General features: G+C 62.1%; 1 protein-coding gene across 1 annotated transcript; it reads left to right on the forward strand.

The window, feature by feature from the left end:
- The first annotated feature begins 745 nt into the window (after positions 1-745).
- PIM3 (Pim-3 proto-oncogene, serine/threonine kinase) lies at positions 746-3,903 on the forward strand. Its single transcript, XM_086403357.1, has 6 exons — positions 746-1,090; positions 1,250-1,359; positions 1,448-1,498; positions 1,596-1,965; positions 2,509-2,685; positions 2,762-3,903. The coding sequence occupies exons 1-6, from the start codon at positions 1,006-1,008 to the stop codon at positions 2,947-2,949; spliced, it is 981 nt and encodes a 326-aa protein (XP_086259483.1). The 5' UTR covers positions 746-1,005; the 3' UTR covers positions 2,950-3,903.
- The last annotated feature ends 12,505 nt before the right edge of the window (positions 3,904-16,408 follow it).

The raw sequence follows: 16,408 nt of genomic DNA on the forward strand, positions 1-16,408 counted from the left end.
GGGTAGCCAGGTGGGTGGAGCGCAGGGGAGGGCCCTACAGGCACGGGGACAGCAGGGCAAAGGTCCCCGGGGGCAGGCACGGTCAGGAAGGCCCTTGGGCTGCAGGTGTGCGGTCAGGCCGAGTGGGGACTGTGGCCCGGGGTGGGCAGGACAGTGCCTCACCCCAGGCGGGGGTTTCGAGTCCGGGGGCGCTGCCTGCCCAGGGGGCACGAGCACAGCCCGGGGTACCGGAAGCTGACTCCCGACTCCCGCGGCTCCTCGCAGCCCAGCCGCTACATTCCCCGCGAGGCCACCGGCGCCTGGCCGGCCTCGCCGGTGACCTTCCCAGCACGGCCTGGGGCGGGGCTCTGGCCGCGCCCCGCCCGGGTGTCGCCATTGGCTAGGCCCCGTGCCCTTCGCAAACGCGGGCTCCCGTTGGCTCCCGCGGCCCCGCCCCGCCCGGGTGTCGCCATTGGCTAGGCCCCGTGCCCTTCGCAAATGCGGGCTCCCATTGGCTCCCGCGGCCCCGCCCCGAGCGCGGGAGCTGCGCGGGCGCGGGTACCCGTGTGCGCGCGGAGGAGTGAGTCGCCCCACCGCGCAGTGCGCCTCCGCGGCCTCGCTCCCGCCAGCTAGTCCCAGCCGGCTAGCCGCGCCCTCGGTCCGCCCCGCCCAACCCGGAAGGCGCGCCGCCGCTCGGGCGGAGGGGGCGGGGCCCAGTTTGGCCCGCCCCCGCGGAGGGATACGCGCGGCCGCGGCCCAAAACCCCAGGGCGCGGCGGCCGGCGCGTGTGAACGGCTCGGCCTGCGGCGCGTCCGCGCAGTCCACGCGGGGCTTTGCCGGGCACTGCGCCGCGCGGGCGGCCTCGCCCGAGCTCGGGGGCCGGCGCGCCCTACCGCTCTCCTGGTCGGGGCTCCGCGCGGTCCCGGGAGGCCGCCCTCCCGCGTCCGCCGCCGCGCGGGGAGCCGGGCCGGGCGAAAGGCGGCGCGGAAACCTGGAGCCGAGGCCCGCGCTCGGCCGCCGCCCGCGATGCTGCTCTCCAAGTTCGGCTCCCTGGCACACCTGTGCGGGCCGGGCGGCGTGGACCACCTCCCGGTGAAGATCCTGCAGCCAGGTAGGCGGCGGCGGGGTCTGGAGCGCACTAGGGTCGGCTGGCCGGGGACCTGGGGCGCACTAGGGTCGGGGGGCCGGGGTCTGGGGCACATTCGGGTCCGGGGGAGACCGGGGGCCGGGTTCCTCAGCCGCCCCAACCCTGCTTGTGGGTTCCCCATAGCCAAGGCGGAAAAGGAGAGCTTCGAGAAGGTGTATCAGGTGGGCGCCGTGCTGGGCAGCGGCGGCTTCGGCACGGTCTACGCTGGCAGCCGTATCGCTGACGGGCTCCCGGTGAGTCTGGCCGCCGGGCACCCGGGATTGTCGCCCCGCGCGCGTCGTTGCGTCCTCGCGGGCCTGACCACTGGTTCCCTCTCCCCAGGTGGCCGTGAAGCACGTGGTGAAGGAGCGGGTGACCGAGTGGGGCAGCATCGTAAGCACAGGCGGGGGCGCCGGGCGGAGCGGGGGGCGCCGGACGAAATGAGGGGCACGGGAACCAGGTGGAGCGCGCTGACCGCCGTGTCCCCTAGGCCGGCGCGGTTGTGCCGCTGGAGGTGGTGCTGCTCCGCAAGGTGGGCGCGGCTGGCGGCGCGCGCGGGGTCATCCGCCTGCTGGACTGGTTCGAGCGGCCCGACGGCTTCCTACTGGTGCTGGAGCGGCCCGAGCCGGCGCAGGACCTGTTTGACTTCATCACGGAGCGCGGCGCCCTCGACGAGGCCCTGGCGCGCCGCTTCTTCGCGCAGGTGCTGGCTGCCGTGCGCCACTGCCACAGCTGCGGGGTCGTGCACCGCGACATCAAGGACGAGAACCTGCTGGTGGACCTGCGCTCGGGCGAGCTCAAGCTCATCGACTTCGGCTCGGGCGCTCTGCTCCGCGACACGGTCTACACCGACTTCGACGGTGAGCGCCCTCTTCTCGGGGAGGGCCGAGGGGCTGGCGACTGTTGGGGCCGCGCGCTGCGCCGGCTCGCTCGCGAGCATGGCCAGAGTGGGCTCTCGGGCCGTTGTGTCCGGTGGGTGGGGGCGCGGTCTGGGCTCTGGACTCCCTTGGCCCAGCCTGGAGCCCGGCGCCGCCGTGAGCCTTGTCTCCGCGCGCGCGCGCGCGCGAAGCGTGGGGGCGCAGCACAGAAATGCCCGCATTGCGGAGCCGGGGAAGCCGGGGCTCCCCGCCCCTCCCGTATCCTCACCTCACATCTGTTTGTTGTGAAACCCGAGCCCGGGCTCACGTGACCCGCCGCCCGCGCCGGGCCAGCTGGGGGGGCGGGGCGCCCAGGAGGCCCCGCCCGCCGGGGTTTTTCCAGGGCGAGGAGGGGCCGGATGTCGTGGCTGCTCAGTCCTCTGGCTCCGCCTGGGAGAGGATCCGCCGGGAGTGCGGGCGCTGCGTTTGTCTGCCTTGCCGGCCGCTGCCCGGGGGCGGGCGTGCTAAGTCCCGCGTGTACTGCAGGCACCCGCGTGTACAGCCCCCCGGAGTGGATCCGCTACCACCGCTACCACGGGCGCTCGGCCACCGTGTGGTCCCTGGGTGTGCTGCTCTACGACATGGTGTGCGGGGACATTCCTTTCGAGCAGGACGAGGAGATTCTCCGGGGCCGCCTCTTCTTCCGAAGGAGGGTCTCCCCAGGTGTGTGGGGGCGCTGGGCCGGCCGCGGGGGTGGGGGGCGCGGCAGGCCTCATGCTGATGCTCTTCTCCTCCTCAGAGTGCCAGCAGCTCATTCAGTGGTGTCTGTCTCTGCGGCCCTCGGAGCGGCCCTCGCTGGACCAGATCTCTGCCCACCCCTGGATGCTGGGGGCCGAGGGGGGCACCCCAGAGAGCTGCGACCTGCGGCTCTGTGCCCTGGATACCGACGACGGGGCCAGCACCACCTCCAGCAGTGAGAGCTTGTGAGCAGGGCCTGCCCTGACCAGGCTATCTGCTCCTTTTCGAAAGCAGTGATCTCTGACCCCTGGTGACCTTTGCCTTTGGCACCAACCCGTTTCCTTTGCTTTGAGTGCCTTTTCGAACGCTGCTCTCACGGGACTTGGTTTTCTCAAGCTCTGTCTGTCCAAAGACACTCCGGACCAAGCCAGGTCCTACCTGCCCACCACCGGCGCTTGACCCGAGCCCGCCCCTCTCCTGGGGCACTCCAGAGCGCGCTTGACCCGAGCCCGCCCCTCTCCTGGGCCACTCCAGAGCGGGTCCTGAGCGCCCGGGCGCTTCCGCGTCTGCGTGTTGGACCGGGAGCGCTCCTGAGTCCTGTGGCCTCATCTCACCTGGGCCCAGGGCCCCTCGTGACCCTCCCCCCCCCCCCCCAACGTCTCGGTGTTCGTCTGGGCGCGACTGTGCACAAGCAATGCAGCGTTCAGGCCTTGCCGCCCGCCCACCCGATGCGCGTGCGCGTGCAGGTGTCTTATTTATGGTGTGACCCCGAGGAGGGCTATTTATTGTTTAATTTATTTGTTAAGGTTCCTCCCTCCCAGCAGCCCTACCTCCTTAAGGCCTGTGGGCGGAGGAGAGGGGTGGCTGTGCGGGTGGACCCCAGGCCCCAGTCCTTCTTGTGTCTGTCAGAAGGTGGGCTGGTACAGCGGCTAATTTAAGGGGCATGGGTGACCCTGCCACCTCGAAGCCCTGCGCCTAGGTGGTGGGTTTTAAATTATTGACATTGTACAGTCTGCTTGTTGGCTCTGGAGGTTGGGGGTGGGGGGCAGAGTCTCAAGCCTTTAATTTATTTCAGCAGCTGTGTGTGTGTGATCCCGGTGTGCGTAGGCACTGTGGATGGGGGCTTCTTTCAGTTCAAAAGTGGGATGTCTGGAAATCATATTTTTTTATACAGGTATTTCAATTAAATTGTTTTGTATTAAACAGATGTTTTGTGTTTTCTGGGCTAGTCTAGGGTAAGAGGGGAAGAGGTTTGGGGAGAAGGGGCCTCTAGTCCCTGCGTAACACCCTTCACTTTTTTCCTGGAGAAGGCGGCAGGGTGAGGGGCTCAGGCGCTTACCTCCCAGCGTTGGCCTCCCTGCCACCCCCTTTCTCTGACCTGCTGCGTCCTGGGGAGTGGGTAACATGCTGTGCCCTCAGGGCCCCTGAGAGAGGAGCTGGGTCTGGGTGGCGGGAGGGTCATTGCCAGCCCTAATCTGGAGCCTTGTCTGGCAGTGGGCCCAAGAGGTTGGAAGGGGTTCTGAAGGATGGGTAAAAGTGGGCCAAGAGACGGAGACTTCCAAATGCAGAGAATGCAGGTGGCCGTAGTTGGGTCTTGGCCTGACAGGTGCAGGGTGAGGTGGTGGGCGGGAGCCGTGGCCCAGTCCAGGTGGGAATGTGTGCACGAGAGTGTGGGGCCAGGGGGGCTGTGGACGGTCTGGCATTCCCTGCCCCGTGCCCCCTCCATGAGAATCCTCTGACGGGGTAGTGAGTGGGGCACCAGGGAGACAGTAAGGAAGCCGTCCAGACAGGCCAGTGGGGCCAGGCACACGGCCCGGAGCCCAGAGCGCAGGCCTGGGTGTCCAGCTCACAGGCCTGCTGGAAGGTCCTGGGAACAGACCTGGGCCGGAAGCGTTCAAGGGTCAAAGGTTAGAGCAGAAGTGAGAGGTTGTAGAAAGTGAAGCTGGAAAACCTTTCTGGTGGGCAGGGGTGGGGGCTCCTGGCTGGGCCATTCAGGGACTCAGCGGCTTTTCGTGGCATGTGTGGGGCCGGGGGTCTACCCAGGGGCTGCTCCTGAGGCCAGGCATCCTGGGGGGCCAGCCACCCAATGTGGGTGGGTGCCCTGGAGACTGCCCACATCCTCCCAAGCCCCTCCCAGGAACAGGACACTCAGGGTGGAGGACAGGCACCCCCACTCTGGTGACAGTGACCCCGTGTCACCATGTTCCTGGTCTCCACTTGCAGCGGAGGGTGCTGGGCTGGTCTTGGGCACCCCATCCATTTACACCCCATGCTCCATTAGTCCATCTGCCGGGCATGGGGCCCAGTCCAGCCATGGGGAGTGGGAGGCACCCCCCCATCTAGTCTTCAGGTGCTGTAGCCAGCTGAGAAGGCAAAGAGGCTCCCAGAATCAGGGGCCCACTTGCCAGGCCGGCCTGTGCCCCTGGCGTGTGCAGGTCCCCTGTAGGGGTGGGGTTTGTCCTACTGGTCAGAACTAGGCCTGTCCGTCGGGCCTGGGACGGGGGGCAGGGAGAAGGGGCTCCTCTGACCCAGGGCCTCTGGGGACCAGGACGAGGCTGTTCCTGTGGGCAGGGCCCCCAGCCCCCCTTGAGGCTGCTGGCACCGTGGGTGGTGTGCACAGCCTGGGGCTGGAGCAGTGGGGATAGGATGCCTGAAGAGCGCAGAGGGCAGGACCCCACCCCTGCCCGGCCCCCCAGGCTGCCAGCTCGTGGGCTTCTCCCTGCGGCCCTGCTCCAGAGGCTGCCCTGTCCAGAGGCTCTGCTCCACCAGGCTGGTCCCCCATCTCCACTCGGCTTTAACATCTCAGCCAGTTTAGTACTCGGCCTCCGTTAGAACCACCTGCTCACAGCTCGCCCTCGGGGGCTTCCCTTGGGAAGCATGGAAGCCCAGCATGCCACGCCCCCACCCGCCCTCGGTGGGCGCTGGCTCAGCTTCCAGGGGCGAGTCCGGACGGCAGGTCGAAACCCACCCACCGCAGCTGGCCGGGCCTCACTAAGTTTCTTTCCTCCGCCTCAGCCCCTGAAACGAAACCTTGGCGTGGCTTTGGTGCCCCAGCTTCTTAGAAAAGGGAAGTGGTCCCAGGCAGGCCCTCTGGGCGTCCAGACCCTGGCCAGTGGAACCCCCATGCTGCAGAAAGCGCAGAAGGAAACTCGAAGGGAGAGGCTGGGCAGCCCCTGAAGCGGCACAGAGGCTGGACAGGCAGCAGCGAGAGGGCCGCCCGCCCGCCCGACCCTCACGAGCACCGCGGCCGGGAGGGGACAGCCCCACACAGGCGCGCTCACCAGCCCCGAGGTGGGGGGTGGAGTGAGGGAGCAGTGTTGGGGTGCGGGCTGCCTGGGGTCCCGGGTGGGCACCAGGGGTGGGGTTGGCCAGGCCAGGAGCTGGCCCCAGTGCACAGGGAGGGACAGGAGCTCGCTGGGCCCAGTTCATTCCTGACTCACGGCTGTGGCTGGGGGTGCAGAGACCTAGCCGATGACATGCCAGCCTGGGGTGTTTCATGGGTCTGTCCCCCTACAGAGGTCTCTGTGAGGCGGTGGGGTGGGGGGGGGCTCTGCCCGGGCCTCTGGCTCGTGACTTCCAGGCTGGCCGGCTTTCCAGGCAGCCTTGGCAAAACCGAGCTTGGATTACACAACAGACACCCCACCCCCGCCCCAGCCCCCAAGGGTTCCCGGCAGTCAGGCCTGTCAGGTGGGGGCAGGCAGAGTGTACCCCTCCAGCACTGGTCGCGGCCCTCCCCCTGGCTTGGTCCCTGCAAGGACGCCCTTTCCAGGGAGACAGACCCCCGCTGCTTGCCAGGTACAGTGAGATGGGGGTCGGTGCTCTGATGAATGAGTAAAGGCTTTAGGGGGTCAGGTCACCTACATTCAGCCCTGAATGCACCAGGGAGGTGCCCGAGAGCGGGACCCCACCCCCCCACACTGAGCTTAGGGACCCCCCCACTCGGGGACCCCCCTGCCCCCCAACACTGAGCTCGGGAAGGTGGGCCGGCTCCAACCTGGCCTCTGGGCCCTCCTGCCGGAGGCTGCTTGCCCTGATCCGAGGCCCAGGCCTCTGGTGGGCAGGGAGCTCTGATGGCACTGGGCCTGCACACCTGCCGGGAAGACGGACACCTGGTCCGGGGCCTTCACATGTCCCCGCACACCCGGCCCTCAGGAGCCTGAGCCGGCTCATTGGCAGGAGGGCGAGGAGGGCCGTCTGTCCCGCCCCCTGTGGCCCCCGGGCCCCACCCGAGCCTGGGCTGTGGGGAAGGGGTAGGACCCTGAAGACGAGAAGCCAGACGCTGGTGTCAGGCGGCGGCTCCTCTCTGGGCCGCAGATGCCCTGGGTCCTGGGGCCTGTGACCTGGAGGGCCGGGAGGCTCCAGCCCTGGGCCAGGCGGGGCAGGGGCTCCTGACACCCGGGTAAGCCCACCCCTTCCTCACCGCGTGGGCGGGGCCTGGAGAAGCCTGGACTGGGGCTCCTGTCTTGGCATGGCCTATCTGAGGGGAGGGTGTGGGGTAGAGTCCACAGCTCACCCCGGAGCCTCCCTTGGAGTTGCCCCAAGCCTCCCAAGCCTCCCTGTCGCTGGCTCCTGCTCACCCCAGGCCCCCCACTCCCCAGCCCGGAGCCAGCCCAAAGGGTCCTTTCCCTCTGGAGGGAACCAGACGCCCCTGAGCCCGGGGCCCATGACCCAGACCGGTGGGTATGATGGATTCAGGCTGTGACCGAGACGAGGCAGTGGGGTTCTCGGGGTCAGTGTCAGCCCTTCTGTTGGGTGGGCTTCAGACTGAGCCTGAGAGATGTCAGCCTTGGCAGTTCTGCAGAAAGCGGAGAGGTGGGGGGGCCGCGACAGGCGGGGGAGCCCGTGGGCTGGGGGACGGCAGACCTGGGGGGGGCAGCCGAGCCTCCACCAGCAACACACCCCTGGGGCCTCCGCTCGCCCGCGGCCTGGATTCCCCAACAACCTGCTCCTCCTGGGTGGGCTGCATGGTGGGAAGGCTGAGGGGGGAGGTGGGGCCTCAGGGAGGAGCTGAGGGGCGAGAGGGGAAGGGGGTGTCTCAGGGAGGGGCTGAGGGGGGAGGTGGAGAGGGGCTGAGGGGGGAGGGGGCCTCAGGGAGGGCCTGAGGGGAGAGGTGGGGAGGGGCTGAGGGAGGAGGGGGTGTCTCGGGGAGGGGCTGAGGGGGGAGGGGGGTCTCAGGAGAGGGGCTGAGGAGGGAAGGGGCCTCAGGGGGAGGGGCTGAGGGGATGGGGGTCTCAGGAGAGGGGCTGAGGTGGAGGTGGGGCTGAGGGGGGAGGGGCTGAGGGGCGAGGTGGGGTCTCAGGGAGGGGCTGAGGAGGGAAGGGGTCTCAGGGGGAGGGGCTGGGGGGTGTCTCAGGGAGGGGCTGAGAGGAGAGGTGGGGCCTCAGGGGGAGGGGCTGAGGGGGGAGGTGGGGCCTCAGGGAGGGGCTGAGGGGGGAGGGGGCCTCAGGGGGAGGGGCTGAGGGGCGAGGTGGAGTCTCAGGGAGGGGCTGAGGAGGGAAGGGGTCTCAGGGGTGGGGCTGGGGGGTGTCTCAGGGAGGGGCTGAGAGGAGAGGTGGGGCCTCAGGGGGAGGGGCTGAGGGGGGAGGTGGGGCCTCAGGGAGGGGCTGAGGGGGGAGAGGGCCTCAGGGGGAGGGGCTGAGGGGCGAGGTGGGGTCTCAGGGAGGGGCTGAGGGGGGAGGGGCGTCTCAGGGAGGGGCTGAGAGGGGGAGGGGTCCTCAGGGAGGGGTTCAGCAGGGAGGTGGGAAGGGGCAGAGGGGGGAGGTGGGGCCTCGGGGCCCCGAGGCCTGAGCAGAGCCCCAGGCACGCGGGCCTTCCTCCGAGAGAGCTCCGCCGGCCTCAGCTGTCCCCGCTGAGAGGTCAGGACGCTGGCCCGCAGACCCCAGGCGTGTTGGCTGCTGAGACTCCCCGGCCAAGGCCGGCCCAGCACCTTTCCCAGCAGGCGCCCCCTCGCCAAGGACCAGAGGAGGCGCCCCGGACCCCGGGCTGCCCTGGAGCAGGGAAGAGGCTGCTGTGGGGTCCCTGTGCAAGTCGGCCAGCAGCCCCCTCAGTTTCCCGTCCAGGAAGCTCCCGGGGGACCCCCTGGGCACAGACAGGCTGTGTGTGCCTGGGGGTGTCAGTGGGTGTGTAAATCTGTGTGGCCTGTGTGTGTCTGGGTGCTGGTGTGCATGCGCTGTGACCCAGCAGGGCCGCTGTGTGTGCTTGCGTCCCTGTGCACCCAGGACTCCGGCTGTCCTCCCGCCACGCGCCCGGCTGCCTCTGTGACTCACCCTCTGTTCCGACACCCTCGCAGCCCGAGGGGGAGCCCCTGTGACTCAGCACCTGTGGGGGCGGGTGGGCCGGGGGGTCGGAAGCTGGTGACGGGGGAGGCAGAGGGTAGCGGCATGAGGCTCCTGCCCCCGGGCCCTCCCACCCCCCAGCTGCCAGCTGCGTGGTGGCCGAGTGGCCACAGCGTGTACCCGTGTTAGAGCACACAGGCGTGCTGGCTCTTGCGCAGGAACCGCCTTCAGCCCCAGAGGGGGTCCAGGAGTCACGAGGGCAGCAGGGTCTTGGGAAGGGGGGGCTTCCCCGAGATCTGAGGAGGGAGAGGCGTCGAGAGCCACGGGGAGGTGGGCGAGCCGCTCCGAGGCGGGGTCCCTCAGCAGGGTGGGCGAGCCCGGTGGACTCTGGGGCTAGAGTTGGGTGGGGGGGCTCCGGATCCTCCTGGAGGACCGAGAGGGGAGGTGGCCAGGTCCCGATGGAGCAGGAAGCAGAAGGCCGGTCAGACCCAAGGAGGACCCTCCCAGGTGCCCGGGTGCCCCCCTGCCCCACACAACAAGGCCCCTCGGTCCAGAGCAGCCCTGAGCCGAGTGCCTGGGGGGCCCATCCCGTCCTGATGTGACTGTCCTGAGACTGGGGCGGGGGCGCTGGAGTGCCTGGGAACTCGGAGCAGGCTCCGCAGGACTCCCCGCACAGGCCGCTTGGTCCCATCCTTGTCATGCGTGGTCGGCTGCATCATCTGCCAGGCACCTGACCCCCATGCCTGGCTGTGGCCTGCGGCCACTGGCGCTAACGGGCAAATGAGCTGGGGGCCAGGAGACGGTGTGTGCAGGCTCTGGGGGGAGGCGGCCAGCCTGGGGCTGCGGCCACAGCCCTGCTGTGGCAGCGCCTCCAAGACCCTGGCCCAGAGGTCCGCCGACACTGCAGCCAGAAGTCCGGGTTCCCTGCCAGAGGTGGCCCTGCTGGGCTTCCCGGCTCTGCTGGGCAGGAAGGAGCTGCGGTGGGAGGGCCTGAGGGCTGAAGGTCTGCCGGGTGCGGGAAGCAGGGCCTGGTTACTCGGTGTGCATGGCCGGGTGGGTGGGTGGGGGCTGCTCTGTAGTGCTCCCTTCCCTAGGAACACTGGGGCTCCAAGAGGAGGAGTCCCGGCCTGGCGGTGGGGGTCTCAGGGAGGGCCAGGGTTGAGGGACTTGTGGGGCTGGCCGAGCCCCTTGGCGCCACGTCAATCTCTGCCCGGACAGCCCATGCTGCCCGCCCTCGGGTGTCCCTACTGGGGTCCTCCGGGTGGTGCCTGACTCCCAGCGCCCCCTCTCTCAGGTGTGCCCATCCAGGCCCACTCTGGCCCCGTGCCAACTCCAGGCCTTTCTCTGCACAGCCACCAGGCTGTCCTGGCTAACCAAGCGACCAGCCGTCTCACTGGAGCCACTTCCACCTAGGCGCCCACTCCCTTAGACAGCATCCCAGCCTCCCCTCGGTCCCCAAAGGTGCAGGGGGTCCCCCACCTCCCGAGGGCCTGCTCCCTCCAGGACTCATGGGGGCGAAGGGGATGGGGAGTCCTCCACCAGGGGCCCCAGTGGCAGGTCCACGTCAGCCACTTCCTTTCAGCTCTCTGCATTTTTAATAATAAGTCAAATAAATCCCTCATGTTAAAAATATTCTGAGCCACTTTAAACATTTGTCATAGAGTTAAACGGAAATCTAATAAAATCTGTGAAAAGTATTTTTAAAACAGCTTTATCGAGGTATAATTTACATACCATGACGTCCACCCACTTTCAACAACTTCAATGAGCCGCCCACAATTCAATGGTTTTAGTGAAATTTCCGTGCAGCCTCCACCACACGGTCCAGTTTTAGCAGGTCTGACGACCTCCTGTCCTCGTGAGCAGTCACGCGTCCCCCACCCCAGCCCCCGGCGGCCACGCTCCTGCATCCTGTCCTCAGAGACTTGCCTTTTTTGGACATTTCACATAAACAGAGTCTACACCTTGTAGTGTCTGCTGTCTGGCTGCTTTTCCCAAGCACACGCGTTTTGAAGCTCATTCCTGATGTAATGGGTCCGCAGTTCATCCCCGTAACAACATTCCATGGTGATGGTACTGTTGTTCAGTTGCATCCAACTCTGAGACCCCATGGACTGCAGCACGCCAGGCCTCCCTGTCCATCGCCAACTCCCAGAGCTTGCTCAGACTCATGTCCACCGAGTCGGTGATGCCATCCAGCCATCTCATCCTCTGCCGTCCCCTTCTCCTCCCGCCTCCAACCTTTCCCAGCATCAGGGTCTTTTCCAAGAGTCGGCTCTTCGCATCAGGTGGCCAAAGGATTGGAGCTTCAGCATCAGTCCTTCCAATGAATATTCAGGACTGATGTCCTTTAGGATGGACTGGTTGGATCTCCTTGATGTCCAAGGAACTTTGTAGAGTCTTCTCCAACACCACAGTTCGACAGCATCAGTTCTTTGGCTCTCGGTCTTCTTCATGGTCCACTCTCACATCTATACGTGACTACTGGAAAATGCCATCGTAGGGAGCCATTTTGCTTACCCATTCACTAGCTGACAGATGTTTGGTTGTTTTCCCCCACATGTTAGCTCTTATGAATAAGCTTCTTATGAACACGCATGTACACGTCTCCATGTGCACATCCGTTGTCATCTCTCTTAGGTAGATAATTCGGAGTGGGACTGCTGGGTCATCTGTGTGTAACTTTTGAAGAAATTGGCTCTACACTTTGTGTCCACACCAACAATATACGAGGTTTCCAGTGTTCCCTTGTCATGACCTTGACCTTGTCATGACCTTCCCTTGTCATGACCATGACCTTGTCAACGCTTGTTATCATCTTTCATTTTGGTTACCCTCCTAGCGGGTGTGACACTGTTTTGCATTTGGTTTCAATCTGAATTTTCCCAATAACTAATGATGTTGAGCATCTTCTCACATTTGATTAGACATTTCACCAAAGAAGATACCCACTCTGCCTGTTTTTCACTTGGGCTGCTTTTCTTACTGTTCTTTAAAATTTTTATGTATGTTTGGGAAATGAATGAAAGTCACTGAGTCGTGTCCAATTCTTTTCGACCCCATGGACTATACAGTCCATGGAATTTTTCAGGCCGGAATATTGGAGTGGGTAGCCTTTCCCTTCGGGGGATCTTCCCAACCCAGGGAGGAGCCCAGGTCGCCAGCATTGTAGGCGGATTCTTTACCAGCTGAGCCACAGGGAAGCCCATATATGTTTGTGAATTGTGGTAAAATATGCAGAACAATGTTAAGTGAATGATTGTCTTATTTTGAGTTGAGTGTTCTTTATATAAACATACAGGACAATTTTAGGTGGGTGTTTGTCTTGTTCGGAGTGTTCTTTTACATATATATATGACTTGTGGACACTTACCCCAGTTTGGTCTCACTGCTGGTGTTTGAAACACAAAACATCTCCTTCTGACCAAGCCCAATCTGTTTCCCACTGGATTCTGTCTTAAGTGCTATACGGGAACACTACGCATAGCTCAGGGGCGCAGAGATTTTCTCTGACTTTTTAAAGGCTTTATAGCTTTAGCTCTTTCATTTAGGTTTATGGCTCATTTCAAGTTAATTTTTGTGTATGGTGTGAGGTGAGGGTCCAAACTCCTCTGTCAGCGTGTGGATATCCACTTGTCATGGCACCATTTATTGAACAACTACCCTTTCCCCACTGAAAACTGTGGAACCTTTGCCATGAGTCATTTGATCGTGAATCCATGGGCTTACCTCTGGACTTTCAACCCTGTTCCACTGACCTGTGTGTCAACTCTTACCCAAAACACGCTGCTTTACTGCTGTAGCTTTATTGTAAGTTTTACAATTGGAAACGGTAAATTCTCCAACCTTGTTCCTTGAAAAAACTGTTTTGGCTATTTTGTGTCCTTTACGTTTCCACACACTTCTATGGTCAGATTATTAATTTCTGGCCCCCTTAAACCTGCTTACATTTTGATAGGGGTTGGAGGTGTGTGTGCTCAGTCACGTCTGGCTCCTCTGTGACCCCAGGGACTGTAGCCACCAGTCCACGTCTCCGTCCATGGGATTTCCCAGGCAGGAATCCTGGAGAGGGTTGTCATGCCCTCCTCCAGGGGATCTTCCCAACTCAGGGATTGAACCCACATCTGCGTTGGCAGACAGATTCTTTACCACTAGCACTAACCCTAACCCTAACCCACCTGAGAAGCCCAGGGATTGCATTCAATCTGTTAATCCATTTGGGGAGTATTGGTATTTTATCAATGTTGAGTCTTCCCCCACAAACTCTGGGAGACAGTGAAGGACAGGGAAGGCTGGCGTGCTGCAGTTCGTGAGGTCGCAGTCAGACATGACTTTGCGACTGAACAACCACTCCCATGAACACTGACCGTCTCCCTGCTTATCTAGACCTCTTTAATCTCTCTTAGAAATGCTATGAGATTTACGTGTACAAGTCTTGCCTCCTTTTGTTAAACTTACTGCTATCCATTTCATTTTTTTCTGATGCTATTGTAAATGAAATTGTTTTCTCAATTTCCTCTTTGGCCTGTTCATTGCTAATCCATGGAAAAGCGGTTGGATTTTGTATGTTGATTTTGGAGGCTGGAACCTTGCTGAACTCACTCATTAGCAGCTTTCTTCCTCTATGACCTCTTGCTATTTGGCCCCAAATGCGTCACAAATGCAGAAATGGATGGTTTCTGGTGAAGGAAAAGGGAACCTTCAGGTAAGTGGAAAGTACCAGGAAAACAACGGAGAGGAAGACATTTAGGGAAATGACACCAGAAGCTTTAAAGTCTTGAACTCCTGCTCTTGCCACTAGCCCAAGTGTGCGTGGATCTGACCCTAATTAACGTACAAAATGACTGGAAAACTGATCCGACCAGCAGACCTCCACCCAGGTCTCAGGCTAAGCACGAGGCATGCACACGCGGACAGGCCTGATTAGAACAGCAAACGCTGAATATCAGCAAACACTGGAACCAGAGCCCATAGGAAACCAGCACTCTCCACGGGCCGGGGGAGACCCACAACACTCACACGTCGGGGGCAGAAGCTGAAGTCACCTGTGTCCAAAGAATGCAAAATCCCAACTCACACAAGCAAAGACAATAGATACAGATGATGGGCTGCCACAGATAATTTGGATTATCTGATTGGGACCCTAAACCAGCTTTTAACCAGAAACTGCAAACAGCCTTGACAAAATATTAACAGAATGACTCAGCAAAGAAATAGAAAGATACAAAGAGGCAAATGGAAATTTTGGAACTGAAAAATTCAATAAGTGAGACAAAACAAAACTTACTGGGTGGTTTCGCTAGCAGAGTGGAGATGACAGAGGAAGGAATCATTGAACTTGATATATCAGTAGAAATTAGTCTAAGAAATAGTCAGAGATGTTAAGAAATGAACAGTCTCAGGGACCGCCAGGGCTGTGACAGACGGGCTGGATTTGTGCTGCTGGAGTCCCTGAAGAAAGGAGAGAGGCTGTGGGGCTGGGAAAACCTGTCGAGGAAATGACAGCAGAAAACTAAAGCAGAAATGGGTTTCCCTGATGGCTCAGTGGTAAAGAATCCACCTACCAATGCAGAAGACTCGGGTTGGATACCTGGGTTGGGAAGAGCCCCCAAAGAAGGAAACGGCAGAATTCCATCGACAGAGAGCTGCAGTCCATGAGGTTGCAAAGAGTTGGGCATGACTGAGCAACTAAACAAGAGCAAGGAAGAAATACTGACAATACCAAGTGCTGTCGAGGATGTGAGGCAACTGAACACTCGAGTGCTGATGCTGTGAGGCAGAGCCACGTGGCCACTCCGGGAGGTGCTTTCTCAGTTTCTTACGCAGGTGACTGTGTACTTACTGCCAGACACAGCAACCCTGCCCAGGCATTTAACCTAGAGAAATGGAAATGTGTATTCACACGGAAACCTGTACCCGACTATGGCTAGAGGCTGTATTTGTAACAGCTGAAAACAACCCAGACATCTTTCAGTGGGTGAACTGTGGTGATCTACGCCATGGAATACAACTGCATCACAAAAGAAACAAGCTGTTGACTCACACAACGTCCCAGATGAATCTCAAAGGTGTTACAGAGTAAGAGAGACCAGTCCCAGTTGTCTTCTGCCTGAGTCCATCCATGGAGAACATCATACCATCATGGAGAACATCAGTGGTTGCCAGGGGTTACGGGTGGAGAGAAGTGTGCCCCAGTTATGGCAGGGGCAATTTGGGGGTGATATAACTGTGTGTGTCCTGTGACAGTGACAGCTATCCAAATGTGTTAAAATTCAGAAAACTGTACACCAAAATCAAAAAGTCAATTTTAATTGGGGGGGGGAGGATAAATAACATTTTGCGGTACACCTGAAGCTAACACAACATTGTAAATGAACTATACTCCAATATAAAATAAAAATTAAATCAAAATGTCAATTTTACCATTTAAGAATCAAAGTGAGACATACAAGATATTTTTAAAACATATGTTTCAGGCAGTGTTTACGCGCGCCGGGGTTTTCTTGGCACGCGTGCTCCCGCGGGCGAGGGCACTGCGGCACGCTCGGGCCTCAGGACGCACAGCCTGGCGCGCGGGCCCGGGAGCTGATCGCGTGTCCTGCGGTCCCTCCCGGGAGGGTCAGAGGCGTGACAGACACTTGCAGCCCAAGGCGAGGGAGGCGTCCTCGTACACTCTCCGCTCAGGAAAAGCCAACGCGCTCCGGGGGCGGCGGGAGACGCGGGCTCGGCGCAGAGGCGCCGCGAGACTCCGCAGACCCTCCTGAGCCCCCGCCTGGCTCCCGGAGGCCTCGCGGCCCGCTTCCCGCAGCAGCCGCGGCCCTTTCCGCTCGCCTTCCAGGGCCGGCCAAACCCCAGCCTCGTCCCGAAGGCCGCCCCGCAGCTGCTCCCCTCCCCACCTGCTCCCCTGCAAGCCGCCAGCGCCCCCCCACCCCCCGGCGGAAACCAGAACTTGAGGTTGGGGGTATCAGTGGCGGCCGACTCTGCCCCCCACCCCTGGTCCGCCCGGCGGCTGAGCCCCAGACGCTTCTGGGGCTCGAGGGCTGGGAGCGCCGTGGGCATCCGCGCAGGTCGGAGCTGCAGGGGCCGCTCGCCCAAGGCGCCAGGTGCCACTTCCCGTTGGAGAGGCAGGTGCACCCACCCGGTGAGCTGCGTCACCCCAGCGCCTCTTTCCCAACGGCTGGGCACACGCCCTCCCCAGGGGTCACGGCTGCGCACACGCCCTAGGGCCAGACGGGCCCTCAGTATCCCTACCCCACAGCAGTCATGAGTCCCTGGCGTCTCCCAGGTCCCACCTCCCCTCGGTCCGCGCTCACTGGACGGTCCTCGCACCTCGCAGCCTGCCGCTATCCCGAGGCTGTGTCAATGGCGCCCAGGGAAGCGTGGAAAAATATGTTTAAACGTGCAAATGAAGAGTTTTAGAAAAAAAAGGGTCA

Source organism: Bos grunniens, chromosome 5 (genome assembly GCF_055505025.1).
Source record: "Bos grunniens cultivar Pamir isolate PY7600 chromosome 5, Bosgru_T2T1.0, whole genome shotgun sequence".
Taxonomy (NCBI): Eukaryota; Metazoa; Chordata; class Mammalia; order Artiodactyla; family Bovidae; genus Bos; species Bos grunniens.